Source organism: Megascapheus bottae, chromosome 20, assembly GCF_031878675.1.
Source record: "Megascapheus bottae isolate mThoBot1 chromosome 20, mThoBot2.hap1, whole genome shotgun sequence".
Lineage (NCBI taxonomy): Eukaryota > Metazoa > Chordata > Mammalia > Rodentia > Geomyidae > Megascapheus > Megascapheus bottae.
Genome location: NC_143528.1, coordinates 11,751,320 through 11,772,897, shown reverse-complemented (window position 1 = coordinate 11,772,897; position 21,578 = coordinate 11,751,320). Strand labels below are relative to the sequence as shown.

The 21,578-nt window shown below is 34.8% G+C and overlaps 1 protein-coding gene across 1 annotated transcript in view; it reads left to right on the top strand.

The window, feature by feature from the left end:
- Positions 1-21,578, top strand: part of Tnks (tankyrase) — a 138,426-nt gene that overhangs the window by 10,453 nt on the left and 106,395 nt on the right. Inside the window, exon 2 of the mRNA XM_090353971.1 lies at positions 7,445-7,669. Within this exon, the coding sequence (XP_090210097.1) occupies positions 7,445-7,669 (225 nt within the window). The remainder of the gene's footprint in view (positions 1-7,444; positions 7,670-21,578) is intronic.

The window sequence follows — 21,578 nt, the reverse complement described above, 5'->3', positions numbered from 1 at the left end:
TGACAGCAATGAATCTTAATTCTGAACCATTTTGTTTTGGAGATAAAAGTCTGTTTTGGAGATACTACAGGTGCACAATCAGGTAGGAATCATTACTTGAGGACACATCAAGCCTAGTGAAGTCTCTTAAGTCTAGCGGGATTAATACATTTAATATTTATGCAATTTTATGATATTGAAAGTATTTTGACAGTTGTTGTTAATTATAAGCTTAAAAGGAAATTTTTTTTTTAATGTATAAGGAAAAACTGGTTTGGTATTTGTGAAATTGGAATGGTTTATAAGACCTTGATTCTGAATCCAAAATGAACTAAGTGTAATTGCTGCAAGTTTTATGACAATGCTCCACATATAATCCTAGACTTTTTATGTAAGTTTATATCTTACTATAAACTTGCTTCCCTAAAAGGTTGACTTTTCATATTCAAAACATAACTATCAGCCATAGCTTCTTTTATGAAATTTGTCATGTATACAAAAATGTGCAACAAATCAGTTCTGTGGCCTTGACTCAAGTTCTAGAGCATCTGTCTAACAAATGCATAGCCCAGTATCAAATCCCAGTATCTCCAAAATGAAGTCTACAAACCATGTCTCACAAAGTGAATACACATGATGTGACCAGAACCTAAATAAAGAATCAGAACATTCATTCACAAGCCCCAAGAATTAAGAATCAGCCATTCACAAGCCCCAAGGTGTATCATTTTTGTATTATTGGTGTATTTATTAAAAAACAATATGATGTTTATATATATTGAAAAAAATCTGTTTTAATGAAAAAAGACAAAGTCACAATTAGTGACTAGTGAGTACGGTTTTTTTTTGCTGTTGTATTTTTTATTTTTATTTTTTATTGTAATTAATAGAAGGGTTACATTATATTTTTTCTGTTTTTGGTATTAAATATTTGTTACTATTTTGTTGTGACATTCATGTAGTTATAGTTTATTTTCATCGTTGTATTGAATTCTAATTTTTTTATAGATGAACATTTGGATGGTTTTTATGTATTCACTGATATGAGTTCTAGATATTCAACATTCATTCCTACATCTGACATCATTCAATACACATTTCTTAGTTTTTTAATTTGTATATTTGAAAGCATTGATTTCTCTTTAACAATTGGTATTTCCAACTGTGATTATCTTTTTTGTTGTTTTTTATAGTTTATATTTTCTGTGCTTATTATAATCCTTGCAAAGATGAAATTAAACATATATGTGCTTTTTTTTTACATATAGCAGGCTATGTTTTTTTTTCTGAAGTATTTAAAACTTTCTTTGCCTTTGATATTGTTAGATTTTACCAAGTGTGTGTAAATTCTGTTTAGCATTCCACAGATTCATATAACCTGAAATAGTGTATCTTCCATTAATTATGAGAGGTCCTGTTATTACGTTTACATCTTCCATTTCTCTCCAGTCTCTTATTCTGTTTATCCCTTTCAAGTACCTTGTGTCAGAGTTCCTTATGGGCTTACATTTGGGGGTAGGTGGTTATAACCCTTTGTTCTAGGTTTTATTCTTTGTGTAAGCTTGGGAAAAATAGGCATACCTCATAGTAAAGAGTCACTGGAATTTTGATTGTTGCACACCTTTATCCTTGCACAGAGTTTTCCCAGCCCTTTTCTTCCAGGTGCTGTTACTTTCATTGCAGTTACCCAGTTTGTAGCCAACCTGTACTGTGCTCCCCAAACACCTTCTCAGTGTTTTAGCTTGATGTTATTCCCTTATTCTTTAGCTAGAACTGGGCAGGGGATTCTGTTTGTACAATAGGGAAGGAGACAATGAAGCAAAGTTGAGGTTTTGAAAGCTGTTTATCCCTGTTGAGAATACCTAATCTTTTGCTATTGTGCTAATCTTTTTTTTCACAATGAAATCCAGCCTTTATTTTTTTCTATCTAAGAAATAATTTCTTGCAGTGCTTTCATGTTTGTTTGCTTATTTACTTTTGTGCCAGACCAAGGACTTGAACAAAGGCCCTGGGCACTGTCTTTGAGGGGTTTTTGCTCAAGGTTAGCACTCTACCATTTGGAGCCACAGCACCACTTTTTACTTTTTGGTAGTTTGTTGGAAATAAGACATGGACTTATGGACTTTCCTACCCTGGCTGTCTTCAGATTGCTATCCTCAGATCTCATTGTCCTGAGCGGCTCAGATTTTAGGTGTGAACCACCAGTGACGGGCTATGTTTGTTTATTTTTAAACTGGAATCTAGGGTTTTCTTTGCTACCCCTTTCGCTTCTGGTGATTTCTCCAGGTTTTAGTGATGGCACATTCTTTATTTATAGTACTTGATTAAATATTTTTCTTTTACCTAACCATAAATGTTTTCCTTTTTCTAAATCAAGTTATATAAAATAGAAAAATTAGTTCCTGCCTGCCTTTGACAACTGATAAATCTATGCAACATCACTGAAATCATTTTGTAGTTTATTTCCTAAAATTACTTTCAAAACAATAGGAAATATATTTCCCTTTGTGACTGACTTCCAATTAAAGGGTCAGAAACTAATGTCTAATGATTAAAATCTATTATGGTTACAATTGAAATGGAAAAAGAAGCAGTTTATGACTGAATATTAAATTGAAGTTTATCACAGACCATTTGTTACAAAGCAGCAGAAATCTCTTCCTGGTTACCTGGATAGGGCTGTGTGTATGCATAAGGTTTTTCACTGTGATATAAAATGAATGTATCATTGATGGCAGTTCAATTGGGAGAAATACCTTTTTTTTTTTTTTGGCCAGTCCTGGGCTTGGGCTCAGGGCCTGAGCACTGTCTGGATTTTCTCAAGGCTAGGGCTCTACCACTTGAGCCACAGTACCACTTCTGGCTTTTTTTCTATGTATGTGGTACCAAGGAATCAAACGCGGGTCTTCATGCATACTAGGCAAGCACTCTACCACTAGGCCAAACTCCCGGCCCCTGGGAGAAATACTTTTAACAGTGACTTTGCTACCATACCAAATTCAAACACTCTCAAGATCTTAGGTTTTCCTCATTTTACTATATTTTGAAAGTCACACTTAATAAGCTTTTTTTTGAATTATAAATTTTAGTATTTGCCAAGCTTGTTTCTTTGAAGCTTTAATTTTTAAGCATATCAAAAATGCTGAACGTATGTGAAACAACTTTCTGTTTCTGCACATAGACTTGGCAATATATACCAATGACCTATATTTAATAATGAAACATTTTTGAATGGCCTTTATGAAACTTGAGTTGTAGACCCCAGGCTTCTTGGGTTTCCACATATCCAATCTGGCCATTCACTTCTATACACTAAATAAAGCCATATGAGAAGGTCAGAGAGAAAGATTTTTTTCATGGCACAGATAATGCCATGGAAAGACAGTACTTCAGCTCTCTTCAGCTGACTTGGCGATTCAGACATGAGCTTTAGCTTTTAAAAAGCAGGAACTAGGGAAAAGGGAGGGAAGATGTGGGTTATTATTATGGTTGATGATTATTTCTGTTCTAGTTTGGGAGGAATTCCAGAGAAGTTGCTGTTACTGTCATCACTAATCAGCATAAACAAGTCATCATAGCCTACTGGGTGGCCTGTTCTGGGGAGCTCTGGTGTTCTGTTGAGGTAGTTTGGGTCTTTTTCTTAAAGACGTTATGATTTTGTCCTATCCTTCCCAGAACACAAAGTGATTGTAAATCCACTGTGGAAAGAATGGCTTAGAGCAAGGACACATAAAAAAATGGACACTGGAATGCCAGGATTTTCTCCTGTTTTTAGTTATTTGATGGGTCCAAGTAAGTTGTCACTGTTTTTCAGGAAAACTAGTTTTAAGCACCTCTCATATCTGTTGTCCACCTTTTAACATTAGAATAAGGAAAATTAAGTTTATTCAGTTAGGCTATGTTATAAATTTTTATTTTCCTCATAGTACCAGACTTTCTACATAAGATATATAATTTTTTTGTGGAAAAGTATCATTGTTTTTATTGATTGTTTAGAGGGTACAAAATGTCAAAATTTAGCAACTTGTATCATTTAATTTAGCAGTTGGGGAGGAATAATTCATTAAAGTGAACTTTTCATAGCTCTCACTTGACCCTTCTGCAAGTGACACACAAACTGAGTTGCTCAAGCTAGAGTCCTGTGGTCCACTCAACTTGCATTGGGAACTACCCCAGTTCTCTCTTCCTTGATGCATCAGATGCCACTGACCACTTCCATGTCACCATCAGTTCTTGCCCAGGCAATGGGATATAGTTTTTAACTGTTGTCTTCTGATTTTGCTCTTGATCCTTTTCTGTTTATTTATTTCAATTAATTTTGAGACAGTAATATCTAGCCAATAAGACCGAAAACTCTACCTCTCAATCTTATTTTCTGTCTCGGTAGTTCTTGTTAGAGATTTGCACTCCCACACCGGGATCCAGTTTATTTTATTTCCACAAATTATTTATTTATTTTGTGCCATTCCTAGGGCTAGAATTCAAGGTTTGTGCTCTGTCCCTCAGCTTTTTTTGCTTACCACTTGTGCCACAGCTCCACTTCTGACTTTTTGATAGTTAATTGGAGATGAGAGTCTCATACACTTTTGCTGCCCAAGCTGGCTTCAAGCTATGATTCTGAGATCTCAGCCTCCTGAGTAGCTAGGATTACAGACATGAGACACACCCAGCTCCAATTTATCTTTACATAGGTGACTAATAATCATTTTTTTTTTTTTTTGCCAGTCCTGGGCTTGAGCTCAGGGCCTGAGCACTGTCCTTGGACTTTCTCAAGGCTAGAGCTCTACCACTTGAGCCACAGCATCACTTCCGGCTTTTTTCTATGTATGTGGTACCGAGGAATCGAACCCGGGTCTCATGCATGCTAGGCAAGCACTTTAACCACTAGGCCAAACTCCCGGCCCCACTAATAATCATTTTAAGACTCAAATAATTTCCTTTGTAAATGGCTTTTCATATACTTACAATGAAGTCTAAATTTCTAATTATAATTTACAAAACTGGCATATACTCTATCATCCTAAACTCATCTTTTAATTCTTCAATAACTATACTAGATTTTTTTTTTGAGGCAGTTTCTCAGCTGTAAAAGATTTGAGGTTTCAACCTGTTTTTCTAGGTGGACAGATAAACATTTTTGGCTGAGTTATAGGTGTTAAGTATCTAGAGATGCGGTTCCTTTTTTAATAATGAAAAGGGGCCAGGAGTTTGGCCTAGTGGTAGAGTGCTTGCCTAGCATGCATGAAGACTAGGGTTCAATTCCTCAGTACCACATACATAGAAAAAAGCCGGAAATGGTGCTGAGGCTCAAGTGGTAGCGCTCCAGCCTTGAGAAAGTCCAAGGGCAGTGCTCAAACGCTGAGTTCAAGCCCAGGACTGGTTAATAATAACAATAATAAAAAGGGTAATATTTAAAGCCATTTTCTCCTACACAGGCTTCTTGTTACATCTCCATTTCTGATGTCTAGGTTCTATTCTTGTGTGAGCAAGTAGGATAAGCATGAGGTGAACAAACAAGTGGAAGAGAATACCCAGGTGCCAAGGATGTCAGTGGAAAGAGTCTTCGTGGGCTCCTAATAACCATTGCTAGGCAACTCAGTTAGCCTGGGTTGCCTCCTGCAAACAAGCTGTGCAAGACAAGTAAATCCTTCCCGTAGTTGGGTGTTGGGTGTTGGAACAGAATGTGTTCCTACCTGATACAAAAGGCCCTAGACAATCAAGACCTTATCTGTCCTTCTGACCCTACCTTATAATTTCTGCTGTTATCTGGGCTCTGGCCACATTAGCTAGCAGACAAATTGGCTACCTGACAATTGCTTGCTCAGTTCCAAACTCTACCATGACTCAAAGGTTCTAAGTGGCCTGATCTGTTGACCTCTTCTAACATATCAGTGCTTTCTTTAGCAACAGACACATTAAGAGAATCGTATATTGTTCTTTATATCGGGTTAGGAAAGTACCTGTGGTGCTGTGGAAGATTAGAATCATGATAGTAAAGCAAAGAAATGCATTGAAATCATAGAATTAAATAGAACTCATCATCTATAAAATTTGGCCAGTATTTAAAAAAAAATCACATGTGATTATCACATTAGCATGTACCCTGTGCTTGTAGTTCCAGTGACTAACAGTTTAGTTCGTTTCACTCAGAATTACCTGCTTAATTTGCAGGATAGTTGTGCATAGAGACTGTGATAAAAAGCCATGTATACATAGCTTTTTCTTTGGAGACATTTATTTACTTTGCTTTTCTCAAGTGGATGAATTTCTATAGTTAACAGGAGGACATATCTTGAACTGAATGTCTACATTCTTTACTATTTGCTACATGGTTCTCACTTATTTAATATATATATATAAATAGAGGAAGATATGACTTTTCTACTGCCTTTTAGTTTTATTTAATGCTGTTTTCTGTTAACATTATCTAGTAACTAATAGCTTGGAAGCAATGTTATTTAGCCAGTAAAATCTCATGGAATCTAAGAGGGAAAAGTCATTAATAAACGTATGATTTTTTACAGGTGCTTATGTGTAGATTCCTTTTTTTACCCCATTGTGATATAGTTTATAATGTTATTAACATTAATATTACTTTACAATTAGTGGCCATTTTTGCCTTGTGTTGATTTCATTAAATCCTAGCCCTAAACATATTGGACTTAGGCTAATGTTGTTGGTCCGTCACTCCTTGGTTTGTCCTCTTTGGTGTAATTTACCTTTACCAAGTATTTGTCTGTACTATGGTTGAGAACCTAACTGATCTTATCTTCACCTGTTATCTTCACCTGTCCTTTTCTGTAAGAAAATTATAATACTTCTTACCAGTGTTCTGATTCTGAAATCTCCAATGCCCAAATTTTGAGTTCTCTGCCTGTGGCAGACAATCCAAGGCATCATCATTTTACCGAACAACCTATTTCATATAGTTTGGCCACAAGTTCCAATAAGAGATATTATGCTATCTTTTTTCTTTTCAGAATCCCCTGTAACCAAACTACCATGTATTTCCTTTATTATTCCATTTTTCCTATTTTCTAATGCAGTATTGCATATTGTGATTTGTACTAGATCTAGTTGTCAGCACCATTTAAATAATATTTGTCTCTGAAAATACAGAGATGACTGTTGAACATCCAGCTTTGTCTTGTGAAACTTGAAGAGAAAATGAATGCCTTGAGCAGAAGTCTTGTCTCCTTGGCTTTGAATGGTAGCACAAATAACAAGTGATTAAGGAAAAGTTTTTGAATTCACTGCCAATGACTAGCGCATAAGCTTTCTGAATTCTAGTCTGTATCATGGGAAGATCTATTGGAATGGAGCTCGTGCTTTTGTTTTGCTTCATCCTTTTTACTGCAGAGTGCAGTACTTCAGTGCATACTTATTGAGATTGTTAAAGGTTTTCCAGTGATGTTTTAAAATAAAATGGACTCAGTGTACACTACATTTCCCCTGTTCTCTTTAGGTTTTGGGAGAAAGGATGTGGTAGAGCACTTACTGCAGATGGGCGCCAATGTCCATGCTCGTGATGATGGAGGTCTCATCCCGCTTCATAACGCCTGTTCTTTTGGCCATGCTGAGGTTGTGAGTCTGTTACTGTGCCAAGGAGCCGATCCAAATGCCAGGGATAACTGGAACTACACACCTCTGCATGAAGCTGCTATCAAAGGGAAAATTGACGTCTGCATTGGTAAGTATTATTTTATAATACAAATTGTAAAGCCAATCTGGCATGCAATAAGTAGTAGTAGTTGTATATACAACTCCCTCAGAATAGCTAAAGGTCTATGGCTTCTTGTCAAGGAAGTCTTTTCAGTCAAACGGGAAATAGATGATAATCTCAAATTGGTTATGAACAAGCTTCACAACATTAACACTCCAAATGCAAGGAAAATACCTCTAGCTGATATAAAACTAAATTTTGATGAATGACTCTTATCAGATGTAATATATGTCTCTTCACTGAAAGACTGCAAGCCCTTCATCCTCTCATCAGTGAAGACCCACTATAAAGTACACATTCTTACTGAAATGGATGGCATGTTTGAATATTGTAGGTGATACAAAGGAAGTCATCTTGTGTTAAAGCAAAAGCTGTTTCTTTAAGTTGCTAAAATTCCGTGTTAGCCAGTTAGTACTGAAAATCTCTGAGTATGTGTTTTGAATGTAGTAGTTCGAACTTAATATTTTCAACATGTGCCATAGTCTAGAGAGAAAACAATTTTAGGCTAGAACGAACTTTTCAGCCATTTGAAGATTCTAACTCATTTGAATTTATATTGTCAGCAATTCTCTTATGTATATGTATCTATTTAGTACTGTGTTATTGTGTTAAGCTTTTAAACTCTGAAATCTATAGTTATCCTCCAGAGGATAAGCATATTTTCTCCTGTCTTCAGTTTCAAGATGATAAATGATTTAGCCCAAGGTAGATTGAGTTAAGTAATTGTTGTCTTTCTGAATAGTAGCCATTTCATTAAAATTTGTTTTCTATATGCTACACTTGAAATGCATATCATTTTAAAATATGTACTGCTGATACCATTAAGACTTCCTCCTAAAAGGGATTAAGATTATTCCTTCCTCTTAAACACCTATTCCAGTCTCCAGTAGATTTTCAGTTTTTCTGAAATTACAATGCTTGATATATAACTCCTTAACCAGAATATCTGTCATTATCTTGTGTCATTTTATTGCTTTGAGTCTTTGGGTATTGTGGCCCTAGAGTTCCTTAACATATTCCATTTTCAGTTGATTTTCTCATTTCCTCCTCAGTATCTTAGTGCCTAGTTACAGCTACAAGTAAGGTTTCATATAAGACTGATGACTTTGCTGTCCTTCAGGGTTTCCTAAAAGCAATTACTGTGGATATATCTACTGTTGATGACTGGGTGTGGTAACAAAACAATGATCTAGAGCTGTCTGTATCCCCAAATCCTAGAACCTAGGATTTGTAAGTTTGCATGGCAAACAAGAATTAAAATTATGCATGGGGGCTGGGAGTTTGGCTTAGTGGTAGAGTGCTTGCCTAGCACGCACGAAGACCCGGGTTCAATTCCTCGGTACCATATACATAGAAAAAAGCCACAAGTGGTGCTGAGGCTCAAGTGGTAGAGCTCTAGCCTTGAGAAAAGTTCAGGGACAGTGCTTAGGCCCTGAGCTCAAGCCCAGGACTGGCAAAAAAAATGTTCTATATGCCTCTCTCTATGTGTATATACAGATATACACATATATTAGAATATATATATATTTGTAGGTGCATTTCTTTGATTTATTAACTAAAATTTTGTTAATTTATGTGATGTTTGTGCTTTCCTTCTTGTTGCATGGTGTTCCATTGTGTGAATGGGACTGGTTGTTTCTATTATCAAGAAGGCTGCTACAAACATTGGATTTGTGTGGGCATAGCATTTCAGTTTGTGGATTGACCCCTAGAAGTAGGAATATAGTTATGATATAGTATAAACATCTAGTCTCATTGACTTCTAAAAGGAAATGTCAGTCTTCTAGCCATTAAATATATTTATTTTCCTGATGAATTTGACCAGATTCTAGTTTCCTTGTCCCTGTCTCCCTGTCCCTCTTCCTCTGCTTCTGCCTTTCTTAGTGTCTCTAATTCTCTCTCTCTCTCTCTCTCTCTCTCTCTCTCTCTCTCTCTCTCTCTCTCTCTCTCTCTCTCTCTCTCTCTCTCATACTGGGGTTTGAACTTAGGGTCAAACTCTCAAGTGCTCTATCACTTAAATTATGTTGTCCATGTTCCCCCCCCTTTATAATTTAGTTTGTTTTTCAGAAAATAAAGTCTAGGGTTTTCACCCTGACCAACCTTGGCTCATCAGTCTTACAGACTTTCACCACATAAGCCCAGCCTAGATTCCAATCTCTTAAACATATAAAGTGTGAATTTAAGCATGTTCCAAACCAGTTGAGTGCCTTGTTTGATGCTCCCTGAGTATTCTACTCACATCTTCTGGGCTATTCTTGCTTGACAGATTGTTCCTTTTTGTCTGGTAGGGAGCTAATAGTAAAGGCTTCCTTCTTGTAGACTCATTGTTCATTACAGCAATCTAATCTTGTGCATAGGAAGTAAGTATGGAGTGACAAGGCAGTTCACAAGCAGGGGGCTTGGTTTGTCTGCTTTTTTTTTTTTAACGTTAGCATTATGGATAAAGAGGCTGGGTAATTTTCTACTCAGTGATATTTTGAGTTTAATATAAAAGTAAAGGGAACTTGCATGTGTGCCAGACATGGGCATGTAAATACATAAATATATAACACATTTAATAGTCAGACATAAATTACGCTTAGGTTGTCTGCTATTTATCAGGTAACTGCTTTTCATGAGAGTGAGTAGTGCATATTGATTTTAACCATGTGGCTTTTTTTAGAATAGATTTTCTATGAAAAATGGACAGTCATAACTTTGTTATTACTGTAGATTAAACCCTTTTCTTTGCCTGTCTGAGGAGATGAGGAATTGAAGAATTGGTGCTATGGCTCAAGTGGTAGTGCTCAGGAGCCAACACCCAGGCACAGAGTTGAAGCGGGGGGGGGGGGGGGAGTGAGGGAGGAGGGAGAGAGAGAAAGAGAGAGAGAGAGAGAGGGAGAGAGAGGGGGCACGTGAGAGAGAGATTAGTAGGTCCCCAAGGGTTGTACATGCCTGTAGTCCTAGCACTGACAGGTAGAAGCAAGAAGATTATGCCTTTATTTCATTCCAGTGGTACTTTTAGTAGTGGGTACATCTGTTTTGGAAAGCAGATGCAAAGATTATAGTTTGGACTATGCAGCATGTTTATTGGTTTTCGTTGTATATCCTGAACCAAGCTAGTGATAAATATATACTGTCATATATAATTATAACAGCAATTCTCTGAGTTAGATGTTTCGTGAAAGAAGAAATTGAAATTGACATTGGTGAAGTAACTTGCCCAAAGTCAGAGAAGTTACCAAGGAAGAGCAATATTGTGAAACTCAGGGTTAGCTGAGTCCTGGAAAAATACCTACTCTCGGATTTTACTAAGAGAGATGCTGTATTATAATGATTCTTGTATTTTAGTCTCTGCCTTACCCTGTAATAAGTTGAGGCTTATTACCCTGTAATTACGCTGTAATAAGTTGATCCTGCTCATTGCAAAAAAGGATTTATTTAATCTTGGATGTAAAAACTTTAGTATGCTTCTATAGAATAGTTTGCACATAAATTGCCACAGATATGGTTTACTTAAAAAAAAATCTTGCTAAGCCCCCATGACTGGTGCCTGTAACCCTAGCTATTCAGGAGGCTGAGACCCAAGGATTGTGTTTTGGAGCCAGCCTGGGCAAGAAAGGCTATTAAGACTTTTATTTATCTCCAATAAACTACTGTAAAAGTTGGATGTGATGCTCAAATGGTAAAGTGCTGTCCTGCGCACGCGCTCACGCACATACATCTTTGATTGGTGAGGTGATATGTTCCTATAATTTTACTACCTGGGAGACTGAGACAGGAGATTAGAGCCAATCTGGCTACACTTTGTCCATTCTCCATCCCTCACTCCAAATAATGATAATATATTAAATTAAGTTTAAAATTTTGATTTTCTGTATTTATCAGAAAGCAGCACTAAGAACAAAATTTAATTGGGAGTTTTTTGTTATGCAGTTTTAAATCAATATTTTATCATAAAGATTGATGAGATGCATTTGACTCAGTAAATTACAAATAAAATAATTTCCATGTAAAGTCTAAAATTTTAACTCATGTTGACTAATTTTTTTGAGTAAGTAAATATATTTAAATGTCTCTAGAGAATTGTAATATGCGTGTGTTTCAGTAGTCTGGGTATAAGTAAAATACTTGTTTTATCTTGTGATGTACATGCTATTGCTATCTCATGACTTACAGAGGAAATGAGAGTGAGCAGATGTTCAGTGGCTTCCTGGGTGCTGGAAGTAGATGTTGCAGGACTGGGATTCTCACTTGTGCTGCCTGGGCTCTTAACCACAGCTGTGTGCTGTGTTCCTATCAGAAACTGAAGGGACTTAGGAAGAAAACTTGTTTTTAAAATAAGAAAAAAAAAAAAAGAAATGTAACTATTTTCTTACCATGAAGTATATGGAAAAATAGTTACAAATAGATATCTGTAGAACAAGATACATAAAGGCAAATAGTTCACTGGGGTGAAATTAATTTCTCACAGTATGATACTCCTAGATACTAACAATTCAGAATTTTTGTTCACTCTGTGTGTGTGTGTGTGTGTGTGTGTGTGTGAAAGAGAGAGTCAGACAGACAGATAGACAGACAGACACTGGGATTTGGTTTCAGGGCCTCATGCTTGCTAGGTAAGCATTCTTACCTCTTAAGCCAGGACTGCAGTCTTTTTTGAATTTAGTTATTTTTCATATAGAACCTTGTTCTTTTTTGACCAAAGCTAGCTTGGATTATGATCCTTTTCTTATAACTCCTAAGCATCTGGAATTTCAGAGGCACAACAGACTTAACCCGTTGAGATGGAGTTCCCCTAACTTTTTGTCTAGGCTGGCCTTGAACCGTAATCCTCCTAGTTTCATTTGCTGAGCAGCCAGGCTTATTGCTCTACACCAAAATGTCTAGTCTGCTCGCTTCCTTATATGCTAAAGATAAAGACAAAGAAAGAAGTATGACTGAAATAATAGAATTTTGTAAAATGGAAAGTTAACTGATTATTTAAAGACTTCAGATTTAGTTCCATGATCTAAATGTTATCATAAAATCCGTTAACACTTATTTTACGTTAGATTCTAATACTACTAGTATATTTAATGTTATTTAATTGACAGGAAAATGTTCAGATTTTGTCTTAGTTACATATTCATCATTTGAAACAATAGCTTTGAAAATCATGACTTGAAAAACATATTAAACCAGTAGACATAAGATAATTTTGAGGAAAAAAAAATCACATACCTCATAAAAATAGTATGTATTTGAACAAATACAAATAATGTACAAATATGTAAAATATTGATGAAATCCCACTGTGTCACTGTCTCTGGAATACAACCACTGTTTTATTGTAAATCTATCTACTTACTGTGTATTAAGTTTTTGTATTTTTGAAACAATTTTGAATGGAAGATGTTATTATAATGAATATCCACTATGGTACATACTTAAATATTCTCTCCATACTAATCCTTTCCCATCACCATTGATTTTGTTCCTCCTACTTGGCCAAACTGAAGACTGAACCAGATATTGAGTCTTGTGGGACCAAGTTCTCTTACCTGAGCATTTGGGATTAAGACATAGATAATAAAAGTGAGCGGGTTCGCCTCTCAGGGGAATGATTTTTTGGAAACAAGTACAGATGGAAACAATATGAATTTTTAAACACATTGCTCCCAGCAATGTGAAAAATACCTACTTGATAAAGTCAGTACGCAAACATACATAGAGCCTAGCATCTTAAATTTAGGTGACTTTGAAAGACCATTTTTACTATTGTTACTGTTTATATTTTATTATTACTAGTTTACTGATTTGCCATTTTATTATTAGGAGTTTACCTTACTGATTTGCTATTTGTTTCATGTTTGTTTTGTTTTGTTTTATGTTTTTAAACCACAGAAATCTGTCTTCAAATGAAAGATAACGTACAGCAGCCATATATATAAAAGCATTTAGAGCTGGGAAGAAGTCAGTCCTTGATACATTCTACTTTATATGTGTGTGTGTGGGAAGGAAAGATAGATCTTAAAACCTAGACAAGCAGAGCAGCCTGTCTCTTGAGAGAATATTTAGCAATGTACGTGGACATTTTTAGTTGGCATAATTTGGAATAATTACTGACACCAAGAATGTTATACATTGTAAAAGGGACAGACAACTCCTCACTGTTAAGTATGTCTATACAGAAGGACAAGTCAAGGGAAAAACCAAGGCTTGACTACAGCTGGTAAATATGCAACAGGCTTCTTTTAGCTTTTATTATTGATAGAGACAGCAGAAAGAAGGAAAGCCCAATCTACTGAGTATCTGTACTCCTTGCGCCTACTCCCAAAAAAGATGCCATTGAAAGAAAACAGAGCCAAATCAAGAGTTGTGGGATACCTTGAAGGAACCCCACATTTCCCCAAAGTGGTTGTGATAAAAACACTGTCAAGACAATTTCCAGCCCTCTCTGTTCCCAGTGATACAGAGTATTGAACGAACACTCATATTAACTACATTCACACATTATCTGCAAACTCATGAGGCCACTTGCACAGTTTCCAAGGTGCCACAGTGAAATGATTTCCCTATGCTCACACAAAAAAAAAACAAACTATCTGGTCCAGAGTAGGAAATCTCAGTTGTAGAGGAGTGGCCCCATTCAGTAGAAATATGCCACACAGTAATCTTAAAAAAAATAAAAATTGGGGGGAGCTACTTAAAAAGAAGTGGGTAGCATCATTTTAATGATGTAGTTTATTTTTTATCATGCACAAAATATTAATGTTTATAAGGCAATGATTTTTAAACAAAAATAACAGCATTACTTATGACAAGGTATAGAGGCATTCACAAAATACCAAGGAAAAATCATTTCCTATTAATTTTCTAAATCTCAGAGATTTTGAAAAAGATTTTTTCAACTAACTTCTGAAATATGCTGTTTATTTTGTACTTAAAGCAAATCTGTTAAACTTTTGTGAGTAGCACTTGGATCTTAGAAAAATAAACTGTAGAGACAGTAATGTACCAGTGTTTTCCATACATTACTAAATATTTCTTGTAACTGAGTCAACAAGCAGGTTTTAAATTTAAATGAAATATAATTAAAAATTCAGACCATACTTTCTATACATTTCAAGGATTCAGTGGTCACAGGAGGCCAGAGGCTACCATATTAGTAGATATACCTGGAGAATATTGAGACATTATTAATCAGATTATTTTATGAGTAAAGAGGTCAGGGCTAAGGCTATATAGCTTTTACCTTAAAACTTTTCCCTGAATCCCAGCCTAACCTTAGCCTAACCTTCGTAATGATATTAGAATACTGGTTCTTTAATGCCCACTTTAGAAGAACTTTATAAATGTATTTGTTTTTCAGATTCCTTCAAAGAGTATTAAGATAAAAAAAAGCTTGCCGTATTAGTGATTAGGACATTCATAATGCAGAAGATGTCATTAAATACCAAAAATATTTATCATATTGTTAAGAGTATGTTGAGGGAGAAGGTTGGGAGTTTGGCCTAGTGGTAGAGTGCTTGCCTAGCATTATGAAGACCTGGGTTCGATTCCTCAGTACCACATATATAGGAAAAAAAAAAGAGTATATTTAGGGGAAAAAGGAGCTCTTATGTCTCAAATTTAATCTGATAATACACAATATTTCTCTATTATGAATGTTAGAATTCAAATAATGTAAATTAATACTTATATGTTAAAATAGTGCTATTGAAGTACATACTAATTGAAAAGAAACTCTAAATGTAAAGATAAAAATACTTTTTTTTTTTTTTTTTTTTTTGCCATTTCTGAGGACTGAACTCAGGGCCTGAGCATTGTCTTTGGGCTTTCCTCAAGGCTAGAGCTCTACCACTTGAGCCACAGCACCACTTCTGGCTTTTCTCTGTATATGATACCAAGGAATCGAACCCGGGTCTTCGTGAATGCTAGGAAAGCACTCTATCACTAAGCCAAACTCCCGCCCCCCCCCCACCAAATATGTTTAACAAAGAAAATATTTATTGGGCACCAGTGGCCTATTTTGCTAATTCTAGCTGAGACTTGTAGGATTGAGGTTAAAATTAAAAGCCAGTCTGGTTAGAAAAGTCTTTGAAACTCTTTCCAATTAACAGGCAAAAAGCTGGTTTGGAGTGGTATATCACCAGCTGTAAACAAGAGTGCAAAGACCTGAGTTCATGTTTGGATACTGGCACCAAAAAGAAAAAAAATATAATAGATTTATATCTCAGAGTTAAAAAGATTGGGAGGTTCTGGTGAGAGATCCTAATCAAACCTACCTAGACTTGTGGATCTTGTTTACATGTAGTATTATGAAAACCCTTTGAATATATCTACTTTCCTTTTTCCTATTTATTTAAAATATTTTAAAAACTATAGCATAACATAATTGGTTTCACTTGTCTATCTTAAAAATATGATTTTTTAGCTGTAGAATAATTGAGGCATTTTTACAAATATACATGGAAACAATTGTAATTACATCTCTGGTTCAGACACTCTGTATGTAATATTATATGTTTGTTAAGGTAAGACTATAGAAATGATCTTTATGTACTTGTATGTTTTCTATTGAATTACCAAGTATTTTCTTATAGTTCCTAATATATATGTTGAAAGCATTTTTCTGAATAATTAATGAGTTTATCCTGTTTTATTGGGCTTCTGAAATCTGTAGACTGTAGTCTCCTGTTAATAGTTCTAGGAAAATAACATACAGTGTTTCTTTAAATATGTTTCTTGTTGTTTTAACTTTTCTTCTAAGACCTCATAGTATGTTGGACGCATTCTCATTCCATCCTGTCAGTGTGATTTTTTTCCATGCTGTATTTTTATTTATTTTTTTATTTTTTAATTTGTTTGTTTTTTTTTTTTGGTCGGGGTACTAGAACTCTGGGCCTGGGCATTGTCTCTGAGCTCTTCAGCTCAAGGCTAGTGCCCTACCCCTTGAGCCACAGCCCCACTTCCTCCATGCATTCGTGAAATACCTGTTAGTTTATTCTTTACTTTAATAATTTTCCCTTCCACTGATACCTAGTCTGTGGTTAAACCAAAGTATGAGTGTATATTGAGTTACAACATAAAAGCAACTTTATTGAGGTTATACTAATGAAGTAAAAGGAATTAATTTTAAGTGCAGTTTTTGAGTTTGATAAATGTTATATACCCCTGAAATCAGTACCGCAATAAAAATATTAGAACATTTTCACCACTCCAAAGGTTTTCTGCTGTGTACTGGCAGTTAATCTCCTCTTTATTCTGTCACCTTCAGTAGTACCTAATCTATTTTCTAAGATTGATTTCTTATTTCCTATATCTGTACCTTGGTATTTGATTTCTTTTTTTTTTTTTTTCTTTTTTTGCCAGTCCTGGGCTTGAGTTCAGGGCCTGAGCACTGTCCTTGGACTTTCTCAAGGTTAGCACTCTACCACTTGAGCCTCAGCACCACTTCCGGCTTTTTGCTATGTATGTGGGGTACCCAGAAATTGAACCCGGGTCTTCATGCATGCTAGGCAAGCACTCTACCACTAGGCCAAACTCCCGGCCCCGGTATTTGATTTCTTTTGCTCAATATATTTTGGAGATCTTATCCCTATTGACATTGTTTCCTTTTATTATTGAGAGTAGTAATCTGTTGTATGAAAATGCCACAATTTGCTTTTTCCTTGTTGATAGAGTAATATAAACAAACCTAAATATTTATATGTAAATCATTTTATATTCTTGTAAAATCAGGGTCTCACATTTATTTGGGAGACATCCTACTGTGGTGCTGTATTCCCGTTCTCTGTGCAAATCTTTTGTATAGACATTGGAGGGTTTTTGTTGTGGATTTTTTTTTCCATTTGTTTCTTTTGGTGTAATATCCATACTACAGGGTAGTATGTTGGGTCATATGGCAATGCATCTTCAGCTTTTTGGTATACTGCTTTTAGCAGTGGTTTATCATAAGGTTCAAGGATTTTTTTCTTCTAACGTATCCCAAAGTCATGAAGATTATTTTTCTATTTTTTTCCATGCATTTTGTTGTTTTAGCCACATTTATGTCTTTTGTCCCACTCAAATTTGTATAGTGAGGGTAGAAGTTATTTGATGTTTTTGTTCTTTTCTGTATAATCAAATCCATCATAATTTATTGAAAAATGAATTGACTTTAGATATATTAGTCTATTTCTGAGACATCTTCTGTTCCATATATATATATATATATACGTATGTATCTTTAGTCTAAATGTATCTATTACTGTTGCTTTATAATGAATTCTGAAATTAGATAATGTAAATCAACTCTGTAATTCTGTAATCAATCCTGTAATTTCTTCCTTGGTTCTTAGAGTATCCGTCTGTTTTTCTTTAAGTCTTTAAAATTATTTAAGTAATTGTTGCTTCAAAATCCTTGCTAACTAAATCCAGCTCCTAAGCTCTGATTTCTAGTGATTTTCTTCTTACCTTTTTTCTAGGTGGCATCATTCCTTTTTGTACACTAACAAGTTTGGACACAATAATAAATGCTATAGTAACTATGAAGCATTTACTTTATCTTCCTCTGAGCAAATTTTATTCTTATTATAGCAGATAATTCAGTTGGCTGGTTTAAAATCATCCTGAATTTTGTACTTAAGCTTTGTTACATTTGTGGGACGTCTAAGTTCTTTTTCTAAGTTTTTTTTAAACATAAGGAGACTTAGTCTATGTGTACTTACTATCTCCTCTGCAGACCGTGTACTTGTTTTTAGTTTTTCTTAGTATATGTCTAGACATATGCTTATTCAAGGCCAGAAATTCCCAAACATTTAGTCTCATTGCATTCTAAAAAAAAAAAAAAAATCCTTGAGCTTTCTAGAAAAAGCTGTGCATCATATATACTGTATTAAAATAAAAACTAAAGACTTAATTTGTTTTACAAATAAAAATCCATTATATATTAGCATGAACAATATTTATGACAAATCACTTATTTTCTGAGATGAAAATAATTGCAAGAGTGGAACTATTTTTCTATTTATGCAAATTGCTTTAGTATTTGAGTTAACTATTTTCATATCTGCTACTGGTTGCAGTGTTTTGACAGAATTCTCAAGTTGAAATATGAAGAATATCCAAATTTACACTTGGAAAGGGAAGAATATATTGACAGTCTTCATATGTAATTGTGAATATTCTTTGATACTTCACGCTTGACAGTATAGTTATAGAATCTGAAACCATATCAGAAACATTATCTATTTGAATGTGAATTTCCATATTCACATTCATTCTGCTGACATTGTATGAAAATAGCAAATATAATATTTTAGACAGTACAATAATATATGTCATGGAGATAGATTCTTGGGGGTATTTCTGTTCAAGTTATTCTGGAACTATAATCCTACCAATCTTAAACTCCCATATAGCTTGGGATGTCATGTGTATGCTAGTATTACCAGATACTGATTAAGAAGGAGTCTCATAAAGATCTCCAGGCTTCCATTCTCAGACTCTGATCCAGCTTTAGTCTTCTTGTTCTCAATCTCCAAACAAGAAATTTTAGTGTTGAATAGAATCTATTCCAAAATCATCAGCAGTGCAATACTTTTCAATGTGCAAGACAACCATTGGCTTGAGATATAACAGAATACAATGGCATTTTCCAAACATATTTACCCTCTGGATTCCTTTTGCTCTTTACTTTCTACTGCAATATTTAGCTGACTTATTAGCTCTTAGCTGAGTTTAGGAAGTTGTACCTTTTCTTCTGTTGTGAAATCTAGTTTTGATCATTTGCTTATAATTTAAGAGAGGTCCAAATAAACCCATCTGCCATTACTGAAAACTTGTCTCTTAAATGTGCTTAAAATATGTAAGCCTACTTATATACAAAATAGCAATGGCTACTTGAATTTTGATACTTACTATTAGTGACAAATAAACTATTATTTAAAAAATATAAACTAAGTAAAGTATGTGTTCAATGAAAAAATAAATGACTTTTTAAAAGTTGGTTTCTTGAAGCCTTTGTGGGTCAGAGTCCTGTAAATTGAAGGTTGTTAGCTAAAATTAGGCCCTTTGGTTTTGCTAAAAATTTTAAGTTTTGTTTGCTTTAAAAACCAAAGAACTTTTTCCTTTATGTGATTGAATTTTTGAAATTTAATATAGTATGAATATCTGTACGCAAACAATGAGACACTTCAGAATTCTTGGAAAACATTTAATATAAACATAACTTCAGTTTAAATTGAGTATCACTCTGAATAATTTTAGACTCAATGTATTTCTAAATTCACATAAACAGAATTTTTAATACTTTTATAGTGTGTCTTGCTACTTAAAGTATAAAGAGCTAAATACTTTTTTGATATGTATATTGAAAGGTTTGCTATAATTTTAGCTTGAAAATTCATATTGTTTCTATCTTTTTAAATCAATTAAGAATGCCTGTAGTTAAATATGGTTTATCATAGAAGTATTTTGTGTTTGTCTTAGAATTTGACACATTGAGGCCGTGAGTTTGGCCTAGTGGTAGAGCGCTTGCATAGCATGCACGAAGGCCTGGGTTCGACTCCTCAGTACCACATACATAGAAAAAAGCTGGAAGTGGTCCTGAGGCTCAAATGGTAGAGCTCTAGCCTTGAGAAAGTCCAAGGACAGTGCCCAGGACTGGCAAAAAAAAAAAAAAAAAAAAGAATTTGACATATTGAGGCCTTGCAAAAATGTTGAAACATTTGCAAGTCTTAAAATGATGCAAATGTTTAAATGTAGTAGTTTTGAGGAATGAAATTAAACATAGCTATAGTTACTTTTAAAAAATATCTGGATTATAGTACCTTAATGCATAAGAAATGGGAAAACCTAGTTGCAAGGGCCATTTGAAAATGATGGTTTTAAATACTTTATCTTACCCTTATTTTAACTCTCCATTGTTTGTTTGCTGTTTATTTTTTCCACCCCTCTTTGTTCAGAAAGAGATAGAGTTGAGGTATATCAGGTGTATCAGCAGAGCAACAAGATGATGGGATTTGGGATTTGTAATGTCTCATTTGGTTAAACAATAGTATAAGAGAATTTTGAATGGCCATAATACTCTTCAGTTTATGTACTGGATATTATTCAGATCTTGTGGTTTTTGTTTTCCTGTCAAACCATACATTGTACTTTATGTGTGCATTTTTTGAGCTTTGCTTGTGGCATTTTACTACTGTAGAAGTTATTTTATATTAGTATATTGTCAATATTGACTATGCAAGATGAATTTGTAATTATTTAATCATTTTTATTATTTTCTTTGGTAGCTCAGAACTTTGAGAGTAAATTTTAAAGCAGCAGAATTTTAGATGGCAACATTTCAAGTACACTTTGGCAGGCCTGAAAGCTGTCATTGTTGTTGCCTCTGCTTGTGTATATGTCATTTTTCCATGTTAGAAAATAGTTGCACACAAATCCCCCAAGAACAGTATGTACGAGACAGCTTTTGGAGATTATGGTCTCAACTTTTAGTATTACTGTCTTTTGATAAAAAGTATTAGAAAAAAATGTTTGAACCTTTAAAAAAAATTAGCACAATGCCTCACATCTTCTGTGTTAACTATAAAAGAATACCTTCTCCAGTGGATGTGCCAGTGTCATCAGGTTCAGTGACAGAGAGCTCCGACCTCAAAGGCATAAAAGACATACATTTTAAGAAACCAGTCATTCCTTTTAGACTTTTTTTTTTGTCCGTCATGGGGCTTGAACTCTGGGCCTGGGTGCTGTCTTGCAAGCTCAACAGTGATTCCTTTTAAAGGTACCCAAAACAGCCAGGAGCATGGCCTGCTGGTAGAACACTTGCCTAGCATGCACAAAACCCTGGGTTTGATTCCTTGGTACCACATACACAGAGAAAGCTAGAAGTGGTGCTGTGCCTCAAGTGGTAAAACACTAGCTTTTA